Below are 24,569 nucleotides of genomic sequence, written 5' to 3' on the forward strand. Positions count from 1 at the left end.
ACATGTTGCTATGAATGGCAAGGTTTTTTTTTTTTTTTTTTTAACGTTCATTTATTTTTGAAGGAGAGAGACAGAGCATGAGTGGGGGAGGGGCAGAGAGAGAGGGAGACACAGAATCTGAAGCAGGCTCCAGGCTCTGAGCTGTCAGCACAGAGCCCACCACAGGGCTGGAACTCACAAACCGTGAGATCATGACCTGAGTTGAAGCTGGATGCCCAACTGAGCCACCCAGGTGCCCCAGTTTCATTCTTTTTTGTGCCTGAGTAATATTCCATTGGTAATACCGTATCTTCTCTACCCATTCATCTATAGATGGGCACTTACGTTGCTTCCATATCTTGGCTACTGAAAATAACGTTGCAATAAACGCAGGGGTGCATATTTCTTGTTTTCTTAGAATAAATACCAAGAATTAGAATTACTGAGTCAAATGGTATTGCTATTTTTAATTTTTTGAGAACCTCCATATTTTTTTCCATATGCTGCACCAATCTACAATCTCATCAACAGTGCACAAGGGTTCCCTATTCTCCACATCTTTGCCAACACTTCTTATTTCTTGCCTATTTGGTACTATCCATTATGACTGATGTGAGGTGAGATATCAAGACCTTGGGGGAAACCACCTTTTTCTTTTATTATAGTCAACATTTAAGTGCTCGTTCAAAAGCTGATTAACTTTGTAAATTACCAGATTTCTTACATTTCTCCATCACTCTTATTATTCTATCATCAGTTAGGTTAGCATTTGTAACAGTTCAGCTCAAGGGGAAGTTAGTAACAATCACAGACTGAATTCACAATTTCCTTTTAAAATAAGGTATTTCAGGGGCGCCTGGGTGGCTGAGTCAGTTGGGCGTCCAACTCCTGATTTTGTCTCAGGTCATGTTCTCACAGTTTGTGAGTTTAAGCCCCATGCTGCTAGCTGGCAGCACAGAGCCTGCTTGGAATTCTATCTCTTGCTTTCTCTGCCCCTCCCCTACTTGCTATCTCTCTCTCAAAATAAATAAAAAATAAACATAATAAATAAATATATAATAAATAAAACTGAAATGAAATAATAAAATAAGATAAGGTGATTCCTGGGATATCTGGGTGGCTTAGTCAGTTGAGCATCCAACTCTTGATTTCAGCTCAGGTCATGATCTCACAGTCATGAAATTGAGCCCCAAGTCAGGCTCTGTGCTCAATGCAAAACACGCTTGGGATGCTCTCGTTCTCTGCCCCTCCCATGCTCTCTCTCTAGAGATTATTCTATTATCTCTATTATATCTCTCTCTCTATTATATTATATCTCTATATATTATCTATAGATAATATCTATATTATATATATATAATATAGATATAGATACTATAGATATAGATATATCTCTAGGTCTATAGATATCTATATTATCTCTCTCTATATATATCTCTCTATTATCTCTATTATATCTCTATATATTATCTCTATTATATCTCTCTATTATCTCTATTATAATATTATTACTATTTTAGAAAATAGTAATAATAAAAAAATAAATAAATATAAATAAAATAAAATAGTAATAATAATAATAAGATAAAATAAAAATATTTTTTAAAAATTTAAGGTGATTCGTGGGGTGCCTGGGTGGCTCAGTCAGTTAAGTGTCCAGCTCTTGATTTTAGGTCATGATCCAGGATCGTGAGATCAAGGCCCATGTTAGGCTCTGTGCTAAGCATGGAGGCTGCTTAAGATATTCTCTCTCCCCCCCTCTCTCTCCCTTCCTCCCTCCCTTCTCTCTCTCTCTCTCTCTGCACCCCCCCGCCCCCTCCCCAATTCACACACACTCTCTCTAAAATAATTTAAAAAATAAATAATAAAATAAGGTGACTCCTTTGATTAATCATCTTTTTCCTTTAAAAAAAAAAAAAAAACACCTATATAAAACAAACCAGGATCTTGACTTGTAGCAGAGTGTATAGGTGCTTTTCCAACTTGTGGTTTTCTATGTGGGAGAGTGAGGGGAGAGGGCAGAAGAGAGAAGAAGGAGGAAGAGAGAGATAATAAACTGGCCCAAGATACCTACTAGTTTCAGTTTGAAAATCTCGGAAACCATCAAATATTGAACGTGCAGGCCGTCGTCTTTTAGGAGCTTTAGGGGAAAAAAATAGAGTTGATACAGAAATTTAAACCTTTATTTTGAAACAACTCTAAAAACTTCCTTATCTGTACATCTTGCTTTAAAACACTCATAGATTTATAAAGGTGTCCTCTTCAAAAAATAAAATATCTTAAAACCTTTAAGTCATTCATACACAAAAACTCAACCATCTTCAGCCCAACCATTTTGTTTTACAAATAAGAAAATTAAGGCCCAGTTAAGAGACTTAACCAAACTTATGTAAAAGACAGGAAGAAAGAAGATTTTGAGGAGGACTCCCCCTGGTGATGAAGCTATATACGTGCTGCAAATATCTAATTTAGGTTAGCCTAAGGAATCGGACTACCCTTTAGTTGACATTTAAGTACCTAACTTCTAATCCCTAATATTATATATTCTTAGTGAGTGGATTCACAGAATTATAAACACCAAAAACATTTTTAATTTTGGAAAAAAATTTTTTTTCCAGTTACACAGTGGTTTAATGAGAGGAAAGTGAACAGAACCAAGGTCTTCTGATACTCAGTCTAGTGTCTATTACCCAATCCTTAAGTATTTTATAGATGAAGTTTAGAAAGCAATAATAAAAATGTTATCTTCCTATATGCATATGTTCAAATAATTTGCCAGATCATGTATGTGCATTACAATAAACCAGATCATTTATATATAGTAAACAAGGACACTTAACAATTCTTAAAATATGGGTAACAATTATTAAATTGACTTATGGCATGCTTGGCCAGCATGTAAACAGAACAATGCTTTGCGTTAATAAATGATAAATTGAGCAGTGAGGTTAGATACAAAGTATAAAAGTCCTCCACCCATGTCAAAGCATCTTTCCCAAAAGTCTGTGTATGTCATTATATAATTCTTTCTAAGAGCAATGGAATAAAAAAGCAAAATGCAGAACCATATATTTTAAAAACTCGTTTTTGTTTAAAGTATTATTTGTCTGTATATAATTTATGTACTTTTGTGTATTTATGTTAAAAAATCACAATATTATTTCTAGGAAAAGAGATGTGATTAAGAAAAGGAGAAAGAGGGGCGCCTGGGTGGCGCAGTCGGTTAAGCGTCCGACTTCAGCCAGGTCACGATCTCGCGGTCCGTGAGTTCGAGCCCCGCGTCAGGCTCTGGGCTGATGGCTCGGAGCCTGGAGCCTGTTTCCGATTCTGTGTCTCCCTCTCTCTCTGCCCCTCCCCCGTTCATGCTCTGTCTCTCTCTGTCCCAAAAAATAAATAAAAAACGTTGAAAAAAAAAAAAAAAAAAAAAAGGAGAAAGAAACTTCCATGTTTTAGTTCTGTATTGGATTTTATTTATATCGAATTTGTTTTAACCAAAAATTTTAAAATTTAAATACTGCAGTATTTTCTCCTCCCTTCAAGCAGCAAGGAATGTTATTCAATCTTGGAACTATTTTTAATCAAGAGTTCCTATTTCAAATGTATGTTTCTGGCAAGAATAATATGGCCTGTCAAATAATGCCTTCTTAAAACTCATTATCAGATACTTTTTAACCATAACAATTAAGAAAGTAAGGGTATCAAAGGATAAGGCATAGAATGGCTGCCTAAAAAGAGCATATTCTGATTGGGGAGGTAGCATATAAAAGATAGTTTTCTTCTACTTTTAAAACTGCCAAAGGCAGGCCACTCAATATTCTACACTATTTCACACACACATACCCACTCTCTTCCCATTTTAGCCCGTTTCTGTTAGGCACCTGATGTCTCCTACTTCCTCTTTTGCTAGCCTTGAACCCAACCCCTTTGATTTCTTGCGCTCGATATCTGCTCCTATTTGTTTCCTCCTCATTTATGCTAAGTCTAACCTAGAATCTGTCCCCAGAAAAAAAAATAAAAGGGGCGCCTGGGTGGCTCAGTCAGTTAAGTGTCAAATTCTTGGTTTCGGCTCAGGTCATGATCTCAATGTTACGAGATTGAGCCCTGCATTGGGCTCTGCACTGAACGTGGTGTCTAGTTACGATTCTCTCTCTCCTCCCCCTCCTGCCCTCTCCTCTGGTCACCCTCTCTCTCTCTAAAAAACAAAAACAAAACCCAAAAACCGAAGAACCTCTCCTCAGTCCACACACAACACACCTCTAGTACTAGGATCATTATTATAGACATACCTCAGAGATAATGTAAGTTTGGTTTCAGACCACCACAATAAAGCAAATATCACATTAAAACGAGTCAAATGAATTTTTGAGTTTCCCAGTGCATACAAAATTTATGTTTACACTAAAGTGGACCATAGAATAATACAGAATTGAACTACAAGGCTCTTATATGCGGATATTTTTCAACAAATACAGAAAAATTTTTCTTATGATTTTTTAATAACATTTTTTCTCCAGCTTTTTTGTTAAGAAAACAGTATATGATATATATAACATACCAAATATGTGTTAATCAACTGTTTATGTTATTGGTAAGGCTTCTGGTCAACCGCAGGCTATTAGTGAAGTTTTGGGGAGAGTCAACAGTTATATGCATATTTTCAACTGCTTGGGAGTCTGCTCCCTTAACCCTTGAGCTGTTCAAGGAACAACTGTATACTGTAGTCCATTACGTGTGCAATAGCACTGTCTTTAAAAATGTACACATTAATTTAAAACATTTTTCTTGTTGGGGCACCTGGGTGACTCAGTCAGTTAGGTGTTCAACTCTTGATTTCAGCTCAGGTCACAGTCCCAGGGCCATGGGATCTAGCCCTACATTGGGCTCTGTGCTAGGCATGGAGCCTGCTTAGGATTCTCTTTCCCTCTGCCCCTCTACCCCAATGGCACCCTCTCTAAAATAAAATTTTAAAAAATGTATTGCTAAAAACTGTTAACCATTGTTGGAGCTTTCAGCAAGCTGTAATTTTTTTTTTGCTGGTGAAGGGTCTTTAATCTATGTTGATGGCTGTGAGTGATTACAGTGGTTGCTGAAGTTGGGGTGGCTGTGACAACTTCTTAAGATAATAAAGTCTGCTGCATAAATTGACTCTTATTTTCACAAATGATTTCTCTGCAGCATCCAATTTTGACAACATTTGAGATGAACTTCTTTCAAAATTGGGACTCAATCAAGGGGCGCCTGGCTGGCTCAGTCAGTGGAGTGTGCAACTCTTGATCCTGATTGAGGTTGTGCGTTTGAACCCCATATTGGGTGCAGAGATTCTTTAAATAAATAAATAAATTTTTAAGAACTGGAGTCAATCCTCTCAAACCCTGCTACTGCTTTATCAACTAAGTTTATGTAATATCCTAAATCCTTTGTTATCATCTCAACAATCTTCACAGCATCTTCACCAGGAGTAGCTTCCATCTCAAGAAACCATTTCCTTTGCTCATCCCTAAGAAGCAACTCCTCATCCATTCAAGTTTTATCAAGAGATTGCAGCAATTCATTTACATCTTCAGGCTCTACTTCTAATTCTAGTTCTCTTGCTATTTCTACCGCATCCGCAGTCACTTCCTCCACTCAAGTCTTGAAGTCCCAAAGTCGTCTATGAGGGGTTGGAATTAACTGCTTCCAAATTCTTGTTAATGTTATTGTGACCACTTTCTATGAATCATGAATGTTCTTAATGGCATCTAGAAAGGTAAATCCTTCCTACGAGGTTTTCAATTTACATTGCCCAGATCTATCAGAAGAATGACTGTCTATGGCCTTATGGGATTCATTTTTTTAATAGTAAGACTTGAAAGTAAAAATCACTCCTTAATCCATGGGCTGCAGAATGGATGTGTGTTAGCAAGCAAGAAGACAACATTAATCTTATTGGACATTACCATCAGAGCTCTTAGATGACCAGGTGTGTTGTCACTGAGCAGTCATATTTTGAAAAGAATCTTTTTTTCTGAGGTCTCAACAGTGCGGTTAAATATTTGGTAAACCACGTTGCAAACAGATGTGCTGTCATCTAGGCTTTGTTGTTCCATTTACAGAGCTCAGGCAGAGCAGATTTAGCATAATGCTTAAGGGCCTTAGGATTTTCAGAATGGTAAAGGAGCATTGGTTGCAACAAGTCACCAGCTACAATAGCCCCAAACAACAGAGCCAGACTCTCCTTTGAAGATCTGAAGCACTGACTTCTCCTCTCTAGCTATGGAAGCCCTAGATAGCATCTTCTTCCAACAGAAGGCTGTTTTGTCAACACTGAAAACCTGTTGCTTAGTGTAGCCACCTTCACTAATTATCCAAACTAGATCTTCTGGATAACTTGCTATAGCTTCAACATCAGCACTTGCTGTTTCCCTTTGCATTTTTATGTTATGGGGATGGCTTTTTCCCTTAAACGTCATGAACCAACCTCCGCTAGCTTCATATTTTTCTTCTGTAGCTTCTTCACCTCTCGGCCTTCATAGAACTGTAGAGTTAGGGCTTGCTCTGGATTACACTTTGGCTTAAGGGAATGTTGTAGCTCGTTTGATCTTTGATCCTGACACTAAAACTTTCTCCATATCAGCAATAAGTTATTTCCCTTTTGTATAATTTGTGTGTTCAATGGAGTAGCACTTCTCATTTCTTTCAAAATTTTTTCCATTGCAGGGTGCCTGGGTGGCTCACTTGGTTAAGGTTCTGACTTGATTTCAGCTCAGGTCATGATCTGTTTGTAAGTTTGAGCCCTGCATCTGGCTCTGAATCGACAGCGTGGAGCCTCTTGGGATTCTCTCTCTCCCTCTCTCTCTCTGCCCCCTGCCCCACCACCCCCCACACACGCTCTCTCTCAAAAGAAATAAACAAACTTAAAAAAATTTTTTTTTCCTTTCCATTCGCAACTAGGCTAACTGGAATAGGAGGCCTAGCTTTCGGCCTATCTCAGCTTTCAATATGCCTTCCTCACACAGCTTAATCATTTCTGACTTCTGATTTAAAGTAAGAGATATATGACTTTTCCTTTCACTTGAACACTTAAAGGACATTGTAGGGTTATTAATTGGCCTAATTCCAATATTGCTGTGTTTCAGGGAATAGAAAGGCCCAAGAAGAGGGAGAGACAAGGGAATGGCTGGTTGGTGAATCACTGTATCAACCAAGTCCACCAACTCATAAGGGTATGGTTTGTGGTGCCCCAAAACAATTACAATAGTACAAAGATCACCATGACAAATATAACAATGAAAATGTTTGAAATATTGCAAGAATTACCAATATATAACACAGAGACACGAAGTGAGCAAATGCTATTGGTAAAATGGCACTGATAGACTTGTTCAACACAGGGTTACCACAAACCACTCATTTATTTAAAAAAAAAAAAAAAAAAAAAAAAGACAGTATCTGCAAAGCACAATAAAAAAGGCATGCCCATACTCCCACTTGCCTCTTCCATATGTGGTTTCCTGACTCTTCCAAACCATCTGCTATACAGCAAACATCAGTCCTTTGTATTCTCACTCTACTGCCCACATACCAGGAGTGCTGGTCACTGAGGTCAAAGAGGCTAAGCTATAAAAAGCTAATAAAAGATTCAAGAGGAGCTTCATAGAATAGGGGAGTGGGACAGGTAGAGAATAAATATTTAGTAAGAAGAGTGGCACTGCACACATTTCACAAATCCTTATTAACAACTGACTTAAGAGAAGATATCTGGATTTTCAGATCCACTTCTGCATTCTATCTGTTGTTATTCTCAAAGTTCAAATAAATGAAAAAAATTAAAATTCAACCTAACACAGATACATAGTTGTAAGGGGAGGAGTATTTTAATAGTGTTTTAAGATCATTGTGAATATTCTCCTTTGATACTCAACTAGTGGTAGCTTCTTAAAGGTTAGTTGCAGCATGGAATCTAAAATCTTATCAATGAACTTTTCATTATCTGTTGCAATAAAATCCACTGGTCTATGTGGTAAGCAGTCTCTAGGATGGCCTCCAATTATCCCAATCTTTGATATTCATAACCTGTGTGTGAATATCTTGAATATGGGCAGGATGAAATAGAATGTGGCAGAGGTGATGTGATGGGAGGTCACTTCTAAGATTAGATTACAAAAAGATGGTGGCTTCTATAATGGGCTGCCTTTTATTGCTCTCTCATTTGCTCTGTGGTAAGGAACTGATGTCTCCAGCCAACCAACAGCCACATGAGTAAGCTTAGGAGATCCTCCTCTATTCAAGCTCTGAGATGATTATAGCTCTGGCTGACACCTTGATTACACCCTGTGAGAAAGTCTAACCAAAGACACCCAGCTAAGTCACTTTTGGATTCCTGGACCATAGAAACTGTGAGATAACAAATGTTTGTTGTTTCAGGAAACTAAATTTTGGAGCAATTTGTTATACATCAATAGATAACTTTTATGCAATCCATCTTACTGTCTGAATAGATCTTTTACCCATGCACAATTTTGTAATATGGTATACTGGTCATTTGAATATATTCGTCACAGCTCTTTCTGCCCATGGGTCCTGTCCCTGTGCTTTATTAAAACCATCCTTTTTGCACCAAAAAAAGAAAAAGAAAAAGAAAACATTTGTTTACTGAGTTATGCAAACATTCCAAACACCAAGCATTTCATTATACAATAATAATTTAAAAATCACCATCTGTTAAGGCCACCACTACTCTTATCAGAAAGCTTTTAAGTATTGGGAAGCTATCAAGCTCATAATTATGGATATCAACTTGCTAAAATCCTAATTTCTGCCTGAAAGCTCTTTTTTTTTTTTTTTTAAATAACTGGTAACAAATAATGTCAGTTGTTTGTCTTAAAGCAGTAATAGGCTTTTATTCACATTCAAGAAAATGTCTGCCAAATGCTGAAGTCTAAATCACCATAGTTTGTCAGGAATTTTTCAAGTAAAAATAATGTTCCATGACAGAAGCAGCTAGTTTAGCTCACAACTCAAACAACTATACAAGTGCTTTTCCTTAAAGTAATCACAGTACTTTTCAGTATGCAGAAGTGCTTTATGCATACCCTATTTCATAAAACAGAGTGGTTTAAAAAATGTATACTCAGGGATCAAGATTTAATGAAATTAATTTATACTGCTTCATCAAGCAGTACTGCTTTATTTATTATTAAATAAAATAGGAGTTCTTTTTAATTTTTATTGTGAGTATATAGCAGTGAAGACTTTACAGTTTGGTGCCACTGTCCTGTTTCAATTAAGATGCAGCAGTTTGATTCATCATTGCTTTTGAACCATCAGTCCAAATGTCAATAATGTAAAAAAGACAAATAACTTATGAAAATAATTTTGACCTCACACACACCCAGACCACACTTGAAATCAATACTGTCATAAGAAGAAAACAGTACTCCAAAGACCTTTATCAAGTTAATAAGGTCTAATATGAAAGTTAGGACTAACTTCCTAACTATATAGTCATTCTCATCCCCTGTTTGCTGTGTATCAAACCTGAGGGAAAAGAAGGAAATGGTTCCAAATGGAACTCTTTGGCCTCTCTACAATGGTAAAACAGCACAGAAATTTATTTCCTGTAGTCTACCCCACTCAGAAATCCTGCCTTATTCCTTGCAATAAAGAAACGATAAAGCTTCCAAGGGCATCACCCCCTCAATTCCAAAATCCATTCATAACATTTATATGAAAAAAATCATGAACAATATTTTATTACTTCTGGTATATTAACAGCACAATGACTGGCTGAATCAAAGTCCAGAAAGCCCATATTATACTTCAATATTCAGTTCTTACAGTTTTCTTCCTCCCATCTTTATTTCTGAATCTAGACAGTACATTGTTATTTCTTACTACAGTAAACTCCAAAGCTGCCAAGTCAAAGATTGCTTTAAAAAAAACTCCAACTAAGGTGTTTTTTCAAATCAAAACATATGGTTTATATCATTTTGTTCATCCTTTTCTTATTTATTTCTTCTCCTTTATTCTAGTTTACCTACAAAACTTTATATAGGTCTATTTCTCTGCATCACTGTTCTCAATATGTACAATATACATTTCTATGACTTTGCCTGCCCAGATTATAACTTTGTTTTCTATTTTTTAATATACCTATTAATACCTAAAATATTTGGCATGCAAAAGTAAGTGTTTATTAATCTAAAACTATAAATTTTCTTTAATTCTAATTAAATGTACCATTTTCTATAGTCTCTATATGCACCCAGATTGATACCACAATTTTTTGCATGGATAAGGTATTACTTTCTCCTTTCAAAACAGGAAAAGCGCTTCTGGAAATTAAGAAAGAGTAAAGATGGATATGGCAGTCAAGTAAGTGCCCCCCAAAACAAAAAATACTCGGAGTCTTTAAATGATAGATTTGTTCCATTACAAGGTAGTAGTTCTTTTTGCTAATTTTCCTCTTTTTGGCCTTCCACAACAAATATCAACTTTTTAATCTGGTTCTCTCCTTGGAGACAACTATGCAATTTTGCTGGAGGGAGTACAGAATTATAAGATAAGAATTGACTCTACACTTGAAGTAATAATCTCTGAGCAAGCCTTCATATCTTTTGATAGCTTTATTAAAACTCTAAAGATAACAACAGAGTCCAACAAACTAAGGAAAAAAAGGTGAACTTACCACCAAACAAAGGTTCTGGTTCCACCAATATTTCCTGTTTTTGAGGAATTGGGGCACGAACTTCTTCTCTATCAAAAGAAGTAGGAAAATATCAAAAGGAAAACTGTTTTCTGCTACATGTTCTCTCTATAACTATTGTGAATGCATTCAAATTAACAAGTAACATGAACATCAAACTTAGTGACTTTTAGGAACCATGGTGTTAAATGACTGCTAGATGGTTTCCATACAGAGGTCAACTAGAATAAAGTACCTGGCATAGATGGCTCAAATGATTTCTAAAAAAAGAGAACAAGGGTGTCCGGGTGGCCCAGTCAGTTAAGTGTCTTGACTCTTGATTTTGGCTCAGGTCACGATCTCACGATTTGTGAGTTCGAGCCCCGCATCGGGCTCTGTGCTGGCAGCGCAGGGCCTACTCGGGATTCTCTCTCTCCCTCTCTCTCTGCCCCCTCTCTCGGTCATGCGCCCTCTCTCTCTCCCTCCGCCCCCTCAAAAATAAATAATAAACTTAAAAAATAAATGTAAAAATAAAAAAGAAAACAAACAGAAAAAAAAATTTTTTCCCCTTTCCTCCCAAGGTCTTTACCCTAGATTCTTTTCAGAAAAAAAAAAAAAAAAAAAGGGAGTTTACCAAAAACAAAACAGAAAATCAGACAAAAAAATTAATGGAGGGGCACCTGGGTGGCTGAGGTGATTAAGCATACAACTCTTGATTTTAGCTCAGGTAATGATCTCATGGTTCATGACACCAAGCCCACACTGGGCTCTGCACTGACAGTACAGAGCCTGCTTGGGATTCTTTCTCCCCTCCTCTCTCTGCCCTTCCCCTGCCCAATTGAACACACATGCTCTCAAAATAAATAAACATTTTTTTTAAACTAATGGAAAAATATAGGCGTAATAAAAGCAGTATTACATTACTACTGCATCAAACAATACATCACACAGATATATTAAAATAAGCTATATAAACAAGCAGTGAATTTTATGCTAGCTATAAAGATGGTTAACATAGGTATTACCTTGGATTATTTATTAAGTAGACTCTAATACATAGAGCACAGAAAAATTATTAATCTTTTAAAGGCCTATAAACTCTTCAACGTTTATCTCCAAAGAGTTTACTAATAACCTATCTCTTCCAGTAAAAACTACTCATTTAGAAACACTGTAAAAATGGTGTATACTCCTTTAAATATATTTAACTATTTTATAGTTCAAACTCAAGTTTTTTTAATTTTTTTTTAATGTTTATTTATTCTTGAGAGAGAGAGAGAGAGAGAGAGAGACAGAGACAGAGAGAGAGACAGAGAGCCAGCATGAATGGGTGAAGGGCAGAGAGAGAGGGAGACACAGAATCTGAAACAGGCTCCAGGCTCTGAGCTGTCAGCACAGAGCCCAACACGGGGCTCGAACTCACAGTGAGATCGTGACCTGAGCCGAAGTCGGATGCTCAACTGACTGAGCCACCCAGGCGCCCCTAAACTCAAATATTAATCTCTACTTATTATTTTCACAGCAAGGAAAAGTGAATTCCCAATTTATTATTGTCCTATTTACGATGTTAATTTAAGTTAGGCCTATGTTTTTCATTCAGGTGTTTCTAATAGAAGTAACTGAGCTTAAGGCCCTGCTTTTGATATCAAAGAACTGGAACTCTAAAACATACTTTATGAAATAAACTATGAATACTCATTTGTCAACAAAAACATCCAACAACAACAAAAAGAACAACTGGCTGGACAAATACAATAAGCCAAATGATGGATAAAGGGCAATTCAAAATTATGTTATGTGTATCAGTCACTGCTCACACAAAAAATTTAAATCATCTGAAGTAATAGACAATGCATCTGTAAGAGGAAGAGGAAGCTCTATTAACCCTCTTTCATCAAAGAGAATTAATCTATTATCTTAAGAAAATTAAGAATTTAGAAGACCTCTTTTACTTAAATAAATCTTTCCATGATTGCTATCATTTTACAGCATAAATAAAATTATCTCAATCTAAGAGAGAAAACAATTACTCAGAAAACAAACCTTAAATCTGATGAAATCCATCAATTAGGGGATGGATTAAGTAGTAGTCCCTATACAAGAAAACTTGGTTACTACATGTTTGAGGGTATCTGTTCCAAGATTGCTAGCTACCTAACAAAATGAAAGAATGGAACAGAAAAAGGTAAACTGTAAAGAGTGAAAATTATAGTTTAGGAATTAGAAGCCATTATCAAGTGTTAATCAATTAGCAATACAAATAATCTAAGTCAAATTATAATGTAATTCAGTAGGAAAAGACATTCATCTATCAAAACTAGTTTTATTTTTATTTTTAATTAATAAATTAATTTTTTTTAGGTAGGCTCCATGCCCACTGTGGGGCTTGAACTCATGGCCTTGAGATCAAGAGCTGCATGCTCTATTGACTGAGCCAGCCAAGCGCCCCATATCAAAACTATTTTTAAACACATTTAAGAAAACATGTTTTGTATAATGAGAAGTTATATTCCCCCAAATGAGCTGTGAATACCTGTTACTCAAGTTTCTGTAAACTAATCATGTTTTCATATTGATTTCCATGAAAAATCTGAGCTATGTTGGGGGAGAATGGGATATCAACATCTGAAATACATGGCCAACACTGCTAGGAAAAAACTTTATTAAGTATTAATAATGATCCCTAAAGTTCACTCTTCATGTGGAAACAATTATTAGTCTAGAATCTGGAGCTAGAGGCAACTCTGTCTTGAATGTTATTTAGATTTTTAAATCTATCTCTAATTTAAAAATAATATCCATCCATGTCTTTAGTCTATTCCCTTGGGAATTCCCTCTAGGAATCCCTAGAGGATTCCTCTTGTCTAGTATCTCATGTTGTAAACACCAAGAGTTATAAAGAAATCTAAGTATTAAAGTCTTATTTAAGGATCTGCATAATTTTGTTTCAAAAATCAATGGTTTTCCTCGAGTAGCATTCATCCCTAGTATCTTCCAAAGACTTGGAATTTTGCCTATAAGGTATTCATTTCAAATGCTCATTGGTATCAAATGTAAAGGGCAAAAAATATCCAAATCTGTTCACCATTAATTCTCAGTCTCTACAGACTACAGTTCCATATGTTAAAGATGCTTCTAATTTGGGGCGCCTGGGTGGCTCAGTCGGTTAAGCGTCCGACTTCGACACAGGTCACGATTTCGCGGTCCGTGAGTTCGAGCCCCGAGTCGCGCTCTGGGCTGATGGCTCAGAGCCTGCTTCCGATTCTGTGTCTCCCTCTCTCTCTGCCCCTCCCCCGTTCATGCTCTGTCTCTGTCTCAAAAATAAATAAACGTTAAAAAAAAAAAAAGGTGCTTCTAATGATTAACTACATGTAACTATCTTTAAGGTATAAAGGATTGTAATTATTTTTCAAAAAATTTTCATGGCAATGCAAAACTCTCCTGGAACAATGTAAGTAAATCTAGAATTGGGAAATCTGAGCTGTAGTGGGCTTTAGTTCCATCCATATCTGCGAAGTAATTACTGTGTAGCTTAGGAAATTGGCTATGCCTCTGCTTTCTCAACTGTAAAATGTGGATAATAATGTTATCCTATAGGGTTCTTTTGAAGATTACGGGGGTGCCTGGGTGGCTCAGCTGGTTGAGCGTCCAACTTCGGCTCAGGTCATCATCCCGCGGTCTGTGGGTTTGGGCCCTGCATCGGGCTCTGTACTGAGAGCTCAGATCCTGGAGCCTGCTTCAGATTCTGTGTCTGCCTCTCTCTCTCTGCCCCTCCCCCACTCACGCTCTGTCTCTCTCTGTCTCTCAAAGATGAATAAATGTTAAAAAAATAATAATAAAATAAATAATGACATCCTATAGGGTTATTTTGAAGATTAAATAATAGACATGACTGTGCTCTAGAGAATTTAAGGTATATAAGTATAAAAATTTCCACATGACACTTTTTCAGATGCTTTGAACTTTTAATTTTTTCAAAACCACAGAATTAACCTAACTGATAAAAATGCAACTGCGCAATTTAGGCAAGGGGTAGCTCCTAACAATAAATAATAAATTCATACTCTGTGTGAGGTCTGACTGTGGAGACACTTGCTGAACTGGTACTGGGCTCTTCAGCAATTCCTCCACCATCCAAAAACATAGTAACTGCCATCTCCAGATTATTGTTGCAGGCTTCGAGCATATGTTTCCCTACACTTTCACTTGCACCTGAAATAGCAAAAAGAGAGGGAAAAAGTTAAAAAAAGAAAGACACCTTCTTATTATATTCAGTTCATGTTAGAATACAGAATTCCCAAGCAAACTAACAGTACTTTTTCCCTTTTAGAATGAATGACTTAAAAAAAAAAAAACAAATAAACAAACAAAAAAACCCACCTTATTTACTTTTACAATGGTGGCTGATTAGTAAATATACAAAGCTAGAAAAGAAACTAACAGCATTAAAATAGTGGTCTTCCTTTACAATAAAACCACACTAAATAAAGCATGTCTTTAAATGGACCAACTACATATTTATTAATAAACTGAAAAAAAAAGAAAGAAAAATGAAAGACTACATTCTAGAAAATGAGAAATATTTTGTTAGAATGGATTTCAGTCAGTTAGCATTTCTGTTTCCATTAAAAAGAAAGCCTTTTTTTAGTAACAACGGAGAGAAGTGAGATGGGATATTTCTGTCAATAATATAACCAAGTCAAAATCTGGTAAGCAATGTCAATCTTCATCATTTAAAACTGGCCCTATCACACATTTATTTATTGGTAAAAGTAAAGCCAGCATAGTCTCTTAGATGCGATATAAACTGGTAAAGCCCTTTACAAAAATGTTTACACAATTTTACATGTATCAAAAAGTACTCCTTCTTTTTTGACCCAGTAATTTGGGCTTTCTAGTAAAAAAAAATACCTATTCTTTTATTTATTCCACATCAAATACTACATGTATAAACACGTCCATATACATGTCTAGTATTGTTTCAGTACTGAAAACTTGGAAACATAAATATACAATAGTACTAGAGTCTAAATTGTAGAATTTATTTGCTGGAACATTTCGTGACCATTAAAAAGCATCTCAGGGGGTAACTAGGTTTCTCAGTTGGTTAAGCGTCTGACTCTTGATTTTGGCTCAGGTTCCTTATCTCACAGTTCATGAGATCAAGCCCTGCATTGTGCCGTGGGCTGACGGCATGTTGCCTGCTTAGGATTCTCCCTCTCTGTCTCTCTCTGCACCTCCCCTGTTCTCTCTCTCTCTCTAATTAAATAAACATTAAAAAAAAAAAAAACGCATCTCACGTTTTCCATCTGGGATGACTTTCCTTCTACCAGAATCATGTCCCTTATAATTTCCTTCTGGGGGGTGTGTATGTGTGTGTTGGGTCTGAAAACATCTTTATTTTGCTGTCATTCCTAAAAGACGGTTCTATTTGGATATTCTATTTTCAGGCTGATAGCTATTTTCTCTCAGTAAAGACAGCATTCCAATGTCCTCCGGCTTCTGTTGTTGCTGCTGGGAAATCAGTTGCTAGACCAGAGAAAATCATTTTTATGGCAATCTGTTGTTCCTCTCTAGTTGCTTTTAAGATTTTTTTCTGTCTTTGGTCTTCTGCAGTTTCATTCTGGTCTGTCATGGCTGATTTTGTTTTTCTCCTTGGGATTCACTGCACTTCTACCATGTTAAGGAATGTTATCTTTGATCAATTCTGAAAAATTCTCAGCTATTTCTATTTAACAATTACCATACTCCTTCATTCACACTTATTTCTTTCTGAAACTCCAATAAGATATATGTTAGAACTCTTCACTCTATGGTGTGCGAGTCTGTTTTTTTTTTTTTTTTTAATTTCAGTTACTTTTTTATAATTAGAGTTCTGTTTTTGTTTTTTTCCTAATATGCCTTACCATGTTTCAGAGACCCTTCATATTCACATTTCAATCTTTTTATTTCTTCAAACATATTGACCAAACTTATTGGAATTACTAAGAAAAAACAAACTTTCTGCAGTCTATAGAGGTCATCATCTCATTTCGGCTGGTTCTTGTCTGTTTCTGGTGGTTCTTGTCTTGTGCCATGGTTTTTGTGCATTCTGTGGTTTTTTTCCCTGTGATCTCTTGTGCCTTGGATTTTTAAAGTAGTAGTTGAAGATAAATTCCTCCTAAGAGGATGTGATTTGATAGTGAGTTTTTTTGTTTTGTTTTGTTTTTTTATTGTCAAGTTAGCTAACATACAGTGTAGTCTTGGCTTCAGAAGTAGAGTCCCATGATTCATCACTTACATACACACCCAATGCTCATCCCAACAAGTGCGCTCCTCAATGCCCATCACCCATTTTCCCCACCCCCATCAACCCTCAGTTTGTTCTCTATATTTAAGAGCCTCTTAAGGTTTGCTTCCCTCTCTGTATCTTATTTTTCCTTCCCTTCCTCTATAGTCATCTGTTAAGTTTCTCAAATTCCACATGTGAGTGAAATCATGTAACTTTCTCTGACTGACTTATTTCACTTAGTGTAATACTCTCCAGTTTCATCCACGTTGCTACAAATGGCAAGATTTCATTCTTTTTCATTGTTGAGTAATATTCCATGGTGTGTGTGTGTGTGTGTGTGTGTGTGTGTGTGTGTGTGTGTATCACATCTTCTTTATCCATACATCAGTTGATGGACATTTGGGCTCTTTCCATACTTTGGCTATTGTTGATAGTGCTGCTATAAACATTGGGGTGCATTGCCTCTTTAACTACATTCTTTTTATTTTTTGTTAATGTTTATTATTTTTGAGAGCAAGACAGCATGAGCGGGGAGGGGCAGAGAAAGAGGGAGACACAGAAACAGAAGCAGGCTTCAGGTTCTGAGCTGTCAGCACAGAGCCCGACATGGGGCTTGAACCCACGAATGGTGAGATCATGACCTGAGCTGAAATCAGATGTTTGACTGAGCCACCCGGGTGCCCCTAAATATATTCTTAAGTTGGGTAAGACCACATGGAAAATGTGACCCTATAAAAGACCCTTATTATAAATTCTCAGTGACAATATCTCCTGCCACTCTCCAACTGCCAAGGTTGAAACAAAGTCTCAGCTTCATTAAGGGGAAGGGTCTCCTTTCAGACTCCTTTCCTTAGGAAGGTCACAGGCTTTGTTTCCCATTTCTTGTGGCCTATGAGGCTATCAAAAGAGAAGTTTAAAGCCATTCAATTTGGGCAGTTTCCACTAGGGTGAAGGCTTGCTTTAAATCTAGCTAACATCTGCATTCCCAATTTCATTTCATTTGTAGCCTCAGAGTATTCCTTATTTTCTCACCAACCCAATGACGTATTTTGAAAAAAAATTTTAAATACTCATTTCATTTAGGATTTTTCTCAGCAAGAGCGTTATTCATGTTATCTCTCTAGTTTACCCCTACTGCCCGGCAATGGAAGTACTGACTCTACTTCTTAATATCTTTCATTTGTTTTCTCTTCTCCACTCTTCTTTCTAAGGCTTTAAATCAAGCCTATAACATTTCTTACCTGGATTACTACAATAGACTCCTAATTGATCATCATCTTATCTTCCACCTTGCTGCTGAGGTTATGCTCCAAAATACAAGTCTGATTCTTATTCTTCCTCTCCCTCTCCCTCATCCCCCACCTCCCCTCTTTCTCTCTCACACACACCTATTTAAAACTCTTTAATGGCTCTCTGACACCACAGTATACAGTATAAATCCCAAAGCCCTCATGATCTGGAAAGTCCATTCTGATCAAACCTCAGCTCATCTCTCTGGTTTTGCCTCTCCTCTTCCCTATCCTACACAATTCAGTACAGTCATACTGAATTACATGCTTGGAATGTCCTTATCCTCCTCATCTCACCTTCATCTAGTTCATCCATGTTCAAGAATTACCCTAAATGTTACTTTGCCAATTTGTGTGCTACGCATTCTTTACACTACCTCCCCACTCCCATCTCTATGACACTCTTCTATTATGTATGTACATGAATATACTAAGCCTCAGAGTATTCCTATACTGGTTTACTTTCTGGCTCCTCAGAAGAGTAGAAGCTTCTTCCACACAGGGACTGGCTTCTCTCTTGGTATCCCCAGCACCTAGCATTGTGTTTGCTTCCATAAGATCAATGTCTAATATTAAACTGACTTTGAACTATCTCACAGTACTTCAGCTCACCAGTTAATACACCAGAGATAGAAAGGTCAGGCTTCAGCCAAAACAATGCTTCCATATCCTCTGAATTTTATACTGTGTGCATATGTTTATGCTTTAATTTTCATTTATAAAGCAATATGGTTACACTGTGCAAATCACAAAGAGCAAACGGGTACTTAAGATATGTGTTAAGATTAAATTTCCAGTGAGAGAATTACATACAAATTTTAAAAGTGCTCAACCTCAAACAATGTAAGGTGAAAATCACATGTTCCAAAAATCTGTCAGATGATACAGCAGATATAACTTTGTCAGATAGCTGACAAAGACATATACCTAGGATGCCAGTGAAAAATTATTTCATGAAGGGTTCATGGGTGGCTCAATAGGTAGAGCATGTGACTCTTGAACTCAGGGTCATGAGTTCAAGCCCCAGGATGGGGGTTGAGTTTACTTTAAAAAAAAAAAATAATAGTAAGACATGAAAAAAAAAATTTCATGAAATACAAGTGAAAAAAACATGAATACATAATATTAGGATTTAATGTTAAATCAGTAAAAAAAAAATTACAAAAAACATCTGATCATTTCACTTAGATCTCCAGAAATTTACATATTTATGTCAGCAACAAATCTCTCTTGAAATTAGACAAATAGAGGATAGCCTTTCATTTGGGGTTTGCCATATATCTGGGTATATATATATGGTCATTTTAGTTACACAGAGGCAGGGACGCTTTTTCCTTTAAAAAGGCTTCATATATTATTCAAACTTAAGAAACTTCCAACCCTTCTCTCTCCTTCAACTGCAAACATCCCATCAGTCAACCGAAAACCCCTACAGGTTCCATATAATTGACACCACTCCTAACCATCCTGTTCACTCTGTGTCTATTGCTATAATCTTAGTTCAAGCCTTCACCTCTTACGTGAACTAGTACATCTCTCTGCTCTTTGTCATGCTCCCTTTGATACACCTTCTACACTGCAAAATAATGTAAATTTGATTGTCTTCCTCTGTATCAACAGTTCTGCACTGCTGACTGGAAGTTTTCATCTCTCTCAAGCTGCCATTAAGATCTGGTCCTCGTTGGGATGCCTGGGTGGCTCAGTTGGTTAAGTGTCCGACTCCTGGTTTTGGCTCAGGTCATGATCTCATGGTTCATGATTTTCAGCCCTACATCAGGCTGTGCACTGACAACGTGCAGCCTGCTTGGGATTCTCTGTCTCCCTCTCTCTCTGCCTCTCCTCTGCTCATGCTCTCTCAAAATAAATAAACTGAAAAAAAAAAAAAAAGATTTGGCACTTATTTATTACTGCTTTCAAATGATACCCCTCCACTCTCTCTCTCACCCTATACTATTCCCTCCAGCCACACAGGTGGTATATCCTATCTAGCAGAGCCCTTGGTGGTACTTTTCTTTGCATAATATGGATAGTGATATCATCAAATGAGTCCCTTCATTTTTCTTAGAAACACACCAAATAATGACCTTTCTGATAAGTTTTGGACCCTCCCACCCCTCCTCACCCTGAAGTAGATACAAATAGACACTTTTCCATTCAGTCTCAATCTCTATCCTTGTCTCTGTTAGCTTTCCTACCTTGCAAACTTTAAAAACTCACTGAACTTGCCCAGTTCTCACTTTCTCATACCCGTTACCTCTCCCTAAGTTCCCAATCAAGCTGAACTAGAAATTCTCCAGTTCTAGTATGTACAAATTTACCTTCTCACCAATTAATAAGCACACTTTTAAAAAATGAAATTTCAAAACACAAACAAATGCAACTTTTTGAGGGGAAGGAGGAGTTCAAATATCCCAATAGCCAACCTTACATTAGCTAATCTCAGGGCAAACCCAGCACAAATCTGATGAACAATTTCAAGACTCATGTGCTTCCATATTTCTCATAAAACCCAAGGCTTTGTTTTAGTGCCTTCCTTATATTTTTCCATTATGTCCAGTTATAGTGTGTTGTATTAGTTATACTTCTTAAATGCTAGCCTATAAGTTCAGTATCTATTGTACTCCATTTTAATTTACTTACCTACGCAGGAACTTCTAAAAGTTAAAAGGTTCCTACAAGTAGACTCCTCTGGCTGCTTATTCTAGCAAAGAGATGCATGAACTGTTACATTATCTACTAATCTTTTCCTTTTCAGAGAACGAAATGGCTGAGTTCATATCATTTTTGGCTCCTGTCTTTCTAGGTGCTCACAACAAACTAAAGCACCATAAAAAGCACAAAGAACTTGTTGGTGGGGGAGTGAAACTCCCTCTACCATAACCCAACCAATGCTCGCTGCTTTCACCCCTTCTGAAATGTGTTCATAAGGAAATTCAACTTAAAAATGACCACTGCATACAAATAGTTGCCATCCTCTCCACCACCCTCCAGCTATCACAACTCCAACGCCAATGACATGGGAATCCTTTGGAGAATTTGTGGGCTGTGAAGTAAAATAAAAGATGCTGTTAAAATTGGGAACTTGTAAAGCCAATCCTCAAGTAAGCTAGCCTGTCAACAATATGGTCTGCCTATCCTAAAAGTCTTTTCATAGGTGCCTAAATTTTTCTTTTACTTTATTATGCTGCCTAAAATGCAACCACCTAAGTAAGAGATTACAAACATGCTTTTTAAAATGATAAACACCTACTCAACAATTAAGGATGTATCAATTATTTTACAATGTGAATTAATTCAATCATATTGCTTCTCCCTAAAATAAGAGATGAAGGTTAAGACACCTTCAGGAAGCTGGGTCAGGAAAAAAGAGATATAAGTAGCTTTAGCATCCCAGGTACCTTTTGGAGGAGAGCTAAGAAAGGTCTACATGAAGTGCCACATAGGGATGGGAATAAGATACTCGGTACCTGGAGACAGAGACACCAAACAGCTGTAATAAAGTTACCAAAATTTTTCCTCTGGCCAGTCCTAGAGAATAACATTTTTTTTTTTAAGTTTATTTGCTTATCTTGAGAGAGAGAGAGAGAGAGAGAGAGAGAGAGAGAGAGAGAGAGAGAAAACACGCACATACACATACCCAAACAGGGGAAGGGCAGAGAGAGAGAGAATCCTAAGCAGGCTCTGTGCTGCCAGCATGGAGCCCGATAAAGGGCTTGATCCCACAAACCATGAGATCGTGACCTGAGCCAAAATCAAGAGTTGGCCACCCAACCAACCGAGCCACCCAGGCACCCTGAGAATAACATTTTTCATATTCCCTTTAGTTCTCAGGCTAGGGAGTATAATATAGATATTAAGAGCCTAGATACTACTCAGATAAACCTGAATTTGACTTCTAGTTCTTTCATTCACTAGTTATAGGACTTTGATCCAGTTACTAATTTCTCTAGCTCTCAGTTTCCTCAGTTATAAAATGAAGATATTATCAACTTCATGAAATACTTGTGCAGATTAAGAAAATTCACAGAAGGGCACCTGGGTGGTTCAGTCGGTTGAGTATGTGATTTTACCTCAGGTCACGATCTCACGGTTCATGAGTTCGAACCCCAGGTGGGCTTGCTGCTGTCAGCCTGTCAGTGCAAAGCCTGGTTCACATCCTCTGTCCCCCTCTCTCTTTGCCCCTCCTCCGCTTCTGCTCTCTTTCTCTCTCAAAAAATAAATAAAAACATTAGAAAAAAAGAAAATTCACATTAAAGAACTTGGCACAGTTCTTTATTGGCAAACAGGCAGGCAGAGTAAGAAATCTCACAGTTTTCTTTCCCTCATTCATCTGATGTATGAACATGTACTTCACTCATGTTAAACACTCATTTTTTTTAAAGCAGGAGTAAAATAAGAACTATCACTCTAGAAAAAGTGAATGTTATAAAGAATGAAACAATACCAAAAGAGATCTGCTTTAAAGAAATTTATAACATGGGGCACCTGGATGGCTCAGTTGGTTAAGCGCCTGACTTTGGCTCAGGTCATGATCTCACGGCCCGTGGGTTCGAGCCTCACATTGGGCTCTATGCTGACAGCTTGGAGCCTGGAGTCTGCAGCCTGTTCGGAGTCTGTGTCTCCCTCTCTCTCTGCCCCTCCCTGCGCCCCCCCCACCCCACGCTCTCTTAAAAGTGAATAAAAACATTAAAAAAAAAAAAAGAAATTTATAACTATGCAGCATTCTAGTATGACTGAGAAGCATCAGGAGCTGATATAGAAACAACAGAAAACTTAATAAAAGTATAGGTAAGTATTCCAAAATCTCCTAGGTCCATAGGTTTATTGAACTTTATTAAAAGGGCTTCTAAAGGGAATTCTTTAAAGTCATTCTTAAAGGGAGTGACTTTAAAACACAAAAATAAAGCCCTAATAAAGGAAATATAACTGTGATATTTTAGGGGCAGATGGTATCAACACTTGAGGCCTAGAATTGCCATCCTATTTATAATCCTTACTTAACCATTTGATGTTAGAATCTAAGCTGTAGGCAGCATATCCCAGAGATGGCCCTATCATATCTCTGCTGACAATCTGACAGGACAACCTGCATCACTGGAGCTTGTCAGGATAGTGACCTGTAAGAGTGTTTCAAAAAAAAAAAAAAAAAAAGAGGGGCCTCTACCCATGAATATTTATTTTTTAAAGGAAGTACATGCTAAATCCTGGCAAGACTGAAGAAGGTAGTATTAGAGAGGGACCAAAGAAACAAAGTACACCATTCACTTTCTGAAATAAAGCCAAATTATCTGAGTCATCTTGCTCCTATAATCATTCTTGGTGTATCACTTGTATCATTTAGTGTATCATTTTAGAAACAGAAGACAACAGAGAGATAATTAAAGGTTCCAGTGGTTCTTTATGTTGGGAAGTAGTAGAGGTATTTAGTAATGTGAGAGACCATTTTTGGTGTTTCATGACTGGAGGCTGGGGGAGCACTACTGGCATTTAGTGGAGAGAAGCCAGGGATGTTATAGCATATTGAAAAATGCCTCCCCTTCCCCAAAGACTGCTCACACCTTCATTTCAGACTTACCACCTCCAGAACTATAAGAGAATAAATGTGTGTTAAACCATGCAGTTTGTGGTAATTTGTTATAGCAGCCACTGAAAACGAATACAAATGCCAAATCTTCTGCAACAGATGGAACAATCCTATACAATAAAAAATTGTCCCAGCCAAAATGCCAGTAACACTCCCACTGAATTAAACAGAAGAATACGAAGAAGTGAAGGTTAACTGAGAAGGCAGAGGAAAAGTATGGAGGACTAAATGATACATAGGGGAAAGAAACAGTAGTCAACAAGTTTAATAAAGTTGCAAGTTTTACCCATATATTCAGAGATAATAACTATTTTTGATGGGTCAGCTATAAAAAATGTGAAGCTTATTACATTCAGAATAAAAACATACCTTTTTTAAAGGGAAGGGGAACTAATAACGCAAGTTTGCAGATTTGTTTTTTTTTTTTTTTTAAGTTTATTGAGAGAGAGAGAGAGAGAGAGAGAGAGAGAGAGAGAGAATGAATCCCAAGCAGGCTCTGTGCTGTCAGCGCAGAGCCCAACACAGGGTTCAACTTCACAAACCATGAGATCATGACCTGAGCCAAAATCAAGAGTCAGACATTTAACTGACTGCACCACCCAGGCACCCCACAAGTTTGCAGATTTATATTATCTGTATAATTGTTTAAATAGGCTTATTTTGAAGTCTCAGTATTATAGATAGCAACAGGATAGCTTAATCTAACCTTGCATCTTAGTGTGTTTGGGTTGCTATAACAAAAATACCATTGACTGGGTGGCTTAAACAACATTTATGTCTCAC

At 37.1% G+C, this 24,569-nt stretch overlaps 1 protein-coding gene across 5 annotated transcripts in view; it reads right to left on the reverse strand.

The window, feature by feature from the left end:
- UBXN7 (UBX domain protein 7) overlaps positions 1-24,569 on the reverse strand; it is a 59,610-nt gene that overhangs the window by 25,459 nt on the left and 9,582 nt on the right. The window contains exons 2-4 of one of the 5 annotated variants that reach the window (XM_042954404.1): positions 14,707-14,854; positions 10,646-10,713; positions 2,054-2,119 (exon numbers count right to left, since the gene is read on the reverse strand). In XM_042954404.1, the coding sequence (XP_042810338.1) occupies positions 2,054-2,119; positions 10,646-10,713; positions 14,707-14,854 (282 nt within the window). Of the gene's footprint in view, positions 1-2,053; positions 2,120-7,450; positions 7,608-8,445; positions 10,621-10,645; positions 10,714-14,706; positions 14,855-24,569 lie in introns of those variants that run through there. The other 4 variants (XM_042954402.1, XM_042954401.1, XM_042954403.1 and 1 more) reach the window with 4 other exon arrangements.

The sequence above is a fragment of the Panthera leo genome, chromosome C2, assembly GCF_018350215.1.
Source record: "Panthera leo isolate Ple1 chromosome C2, P.leo_Ple1_pat1.1, whole genome shotgun sequence".
Lineage (NCBI taxonomy): Eukaryota > Metazoa > Chordata > Mammalia > Carnivora > Felidae > Panthera > Panthera leo.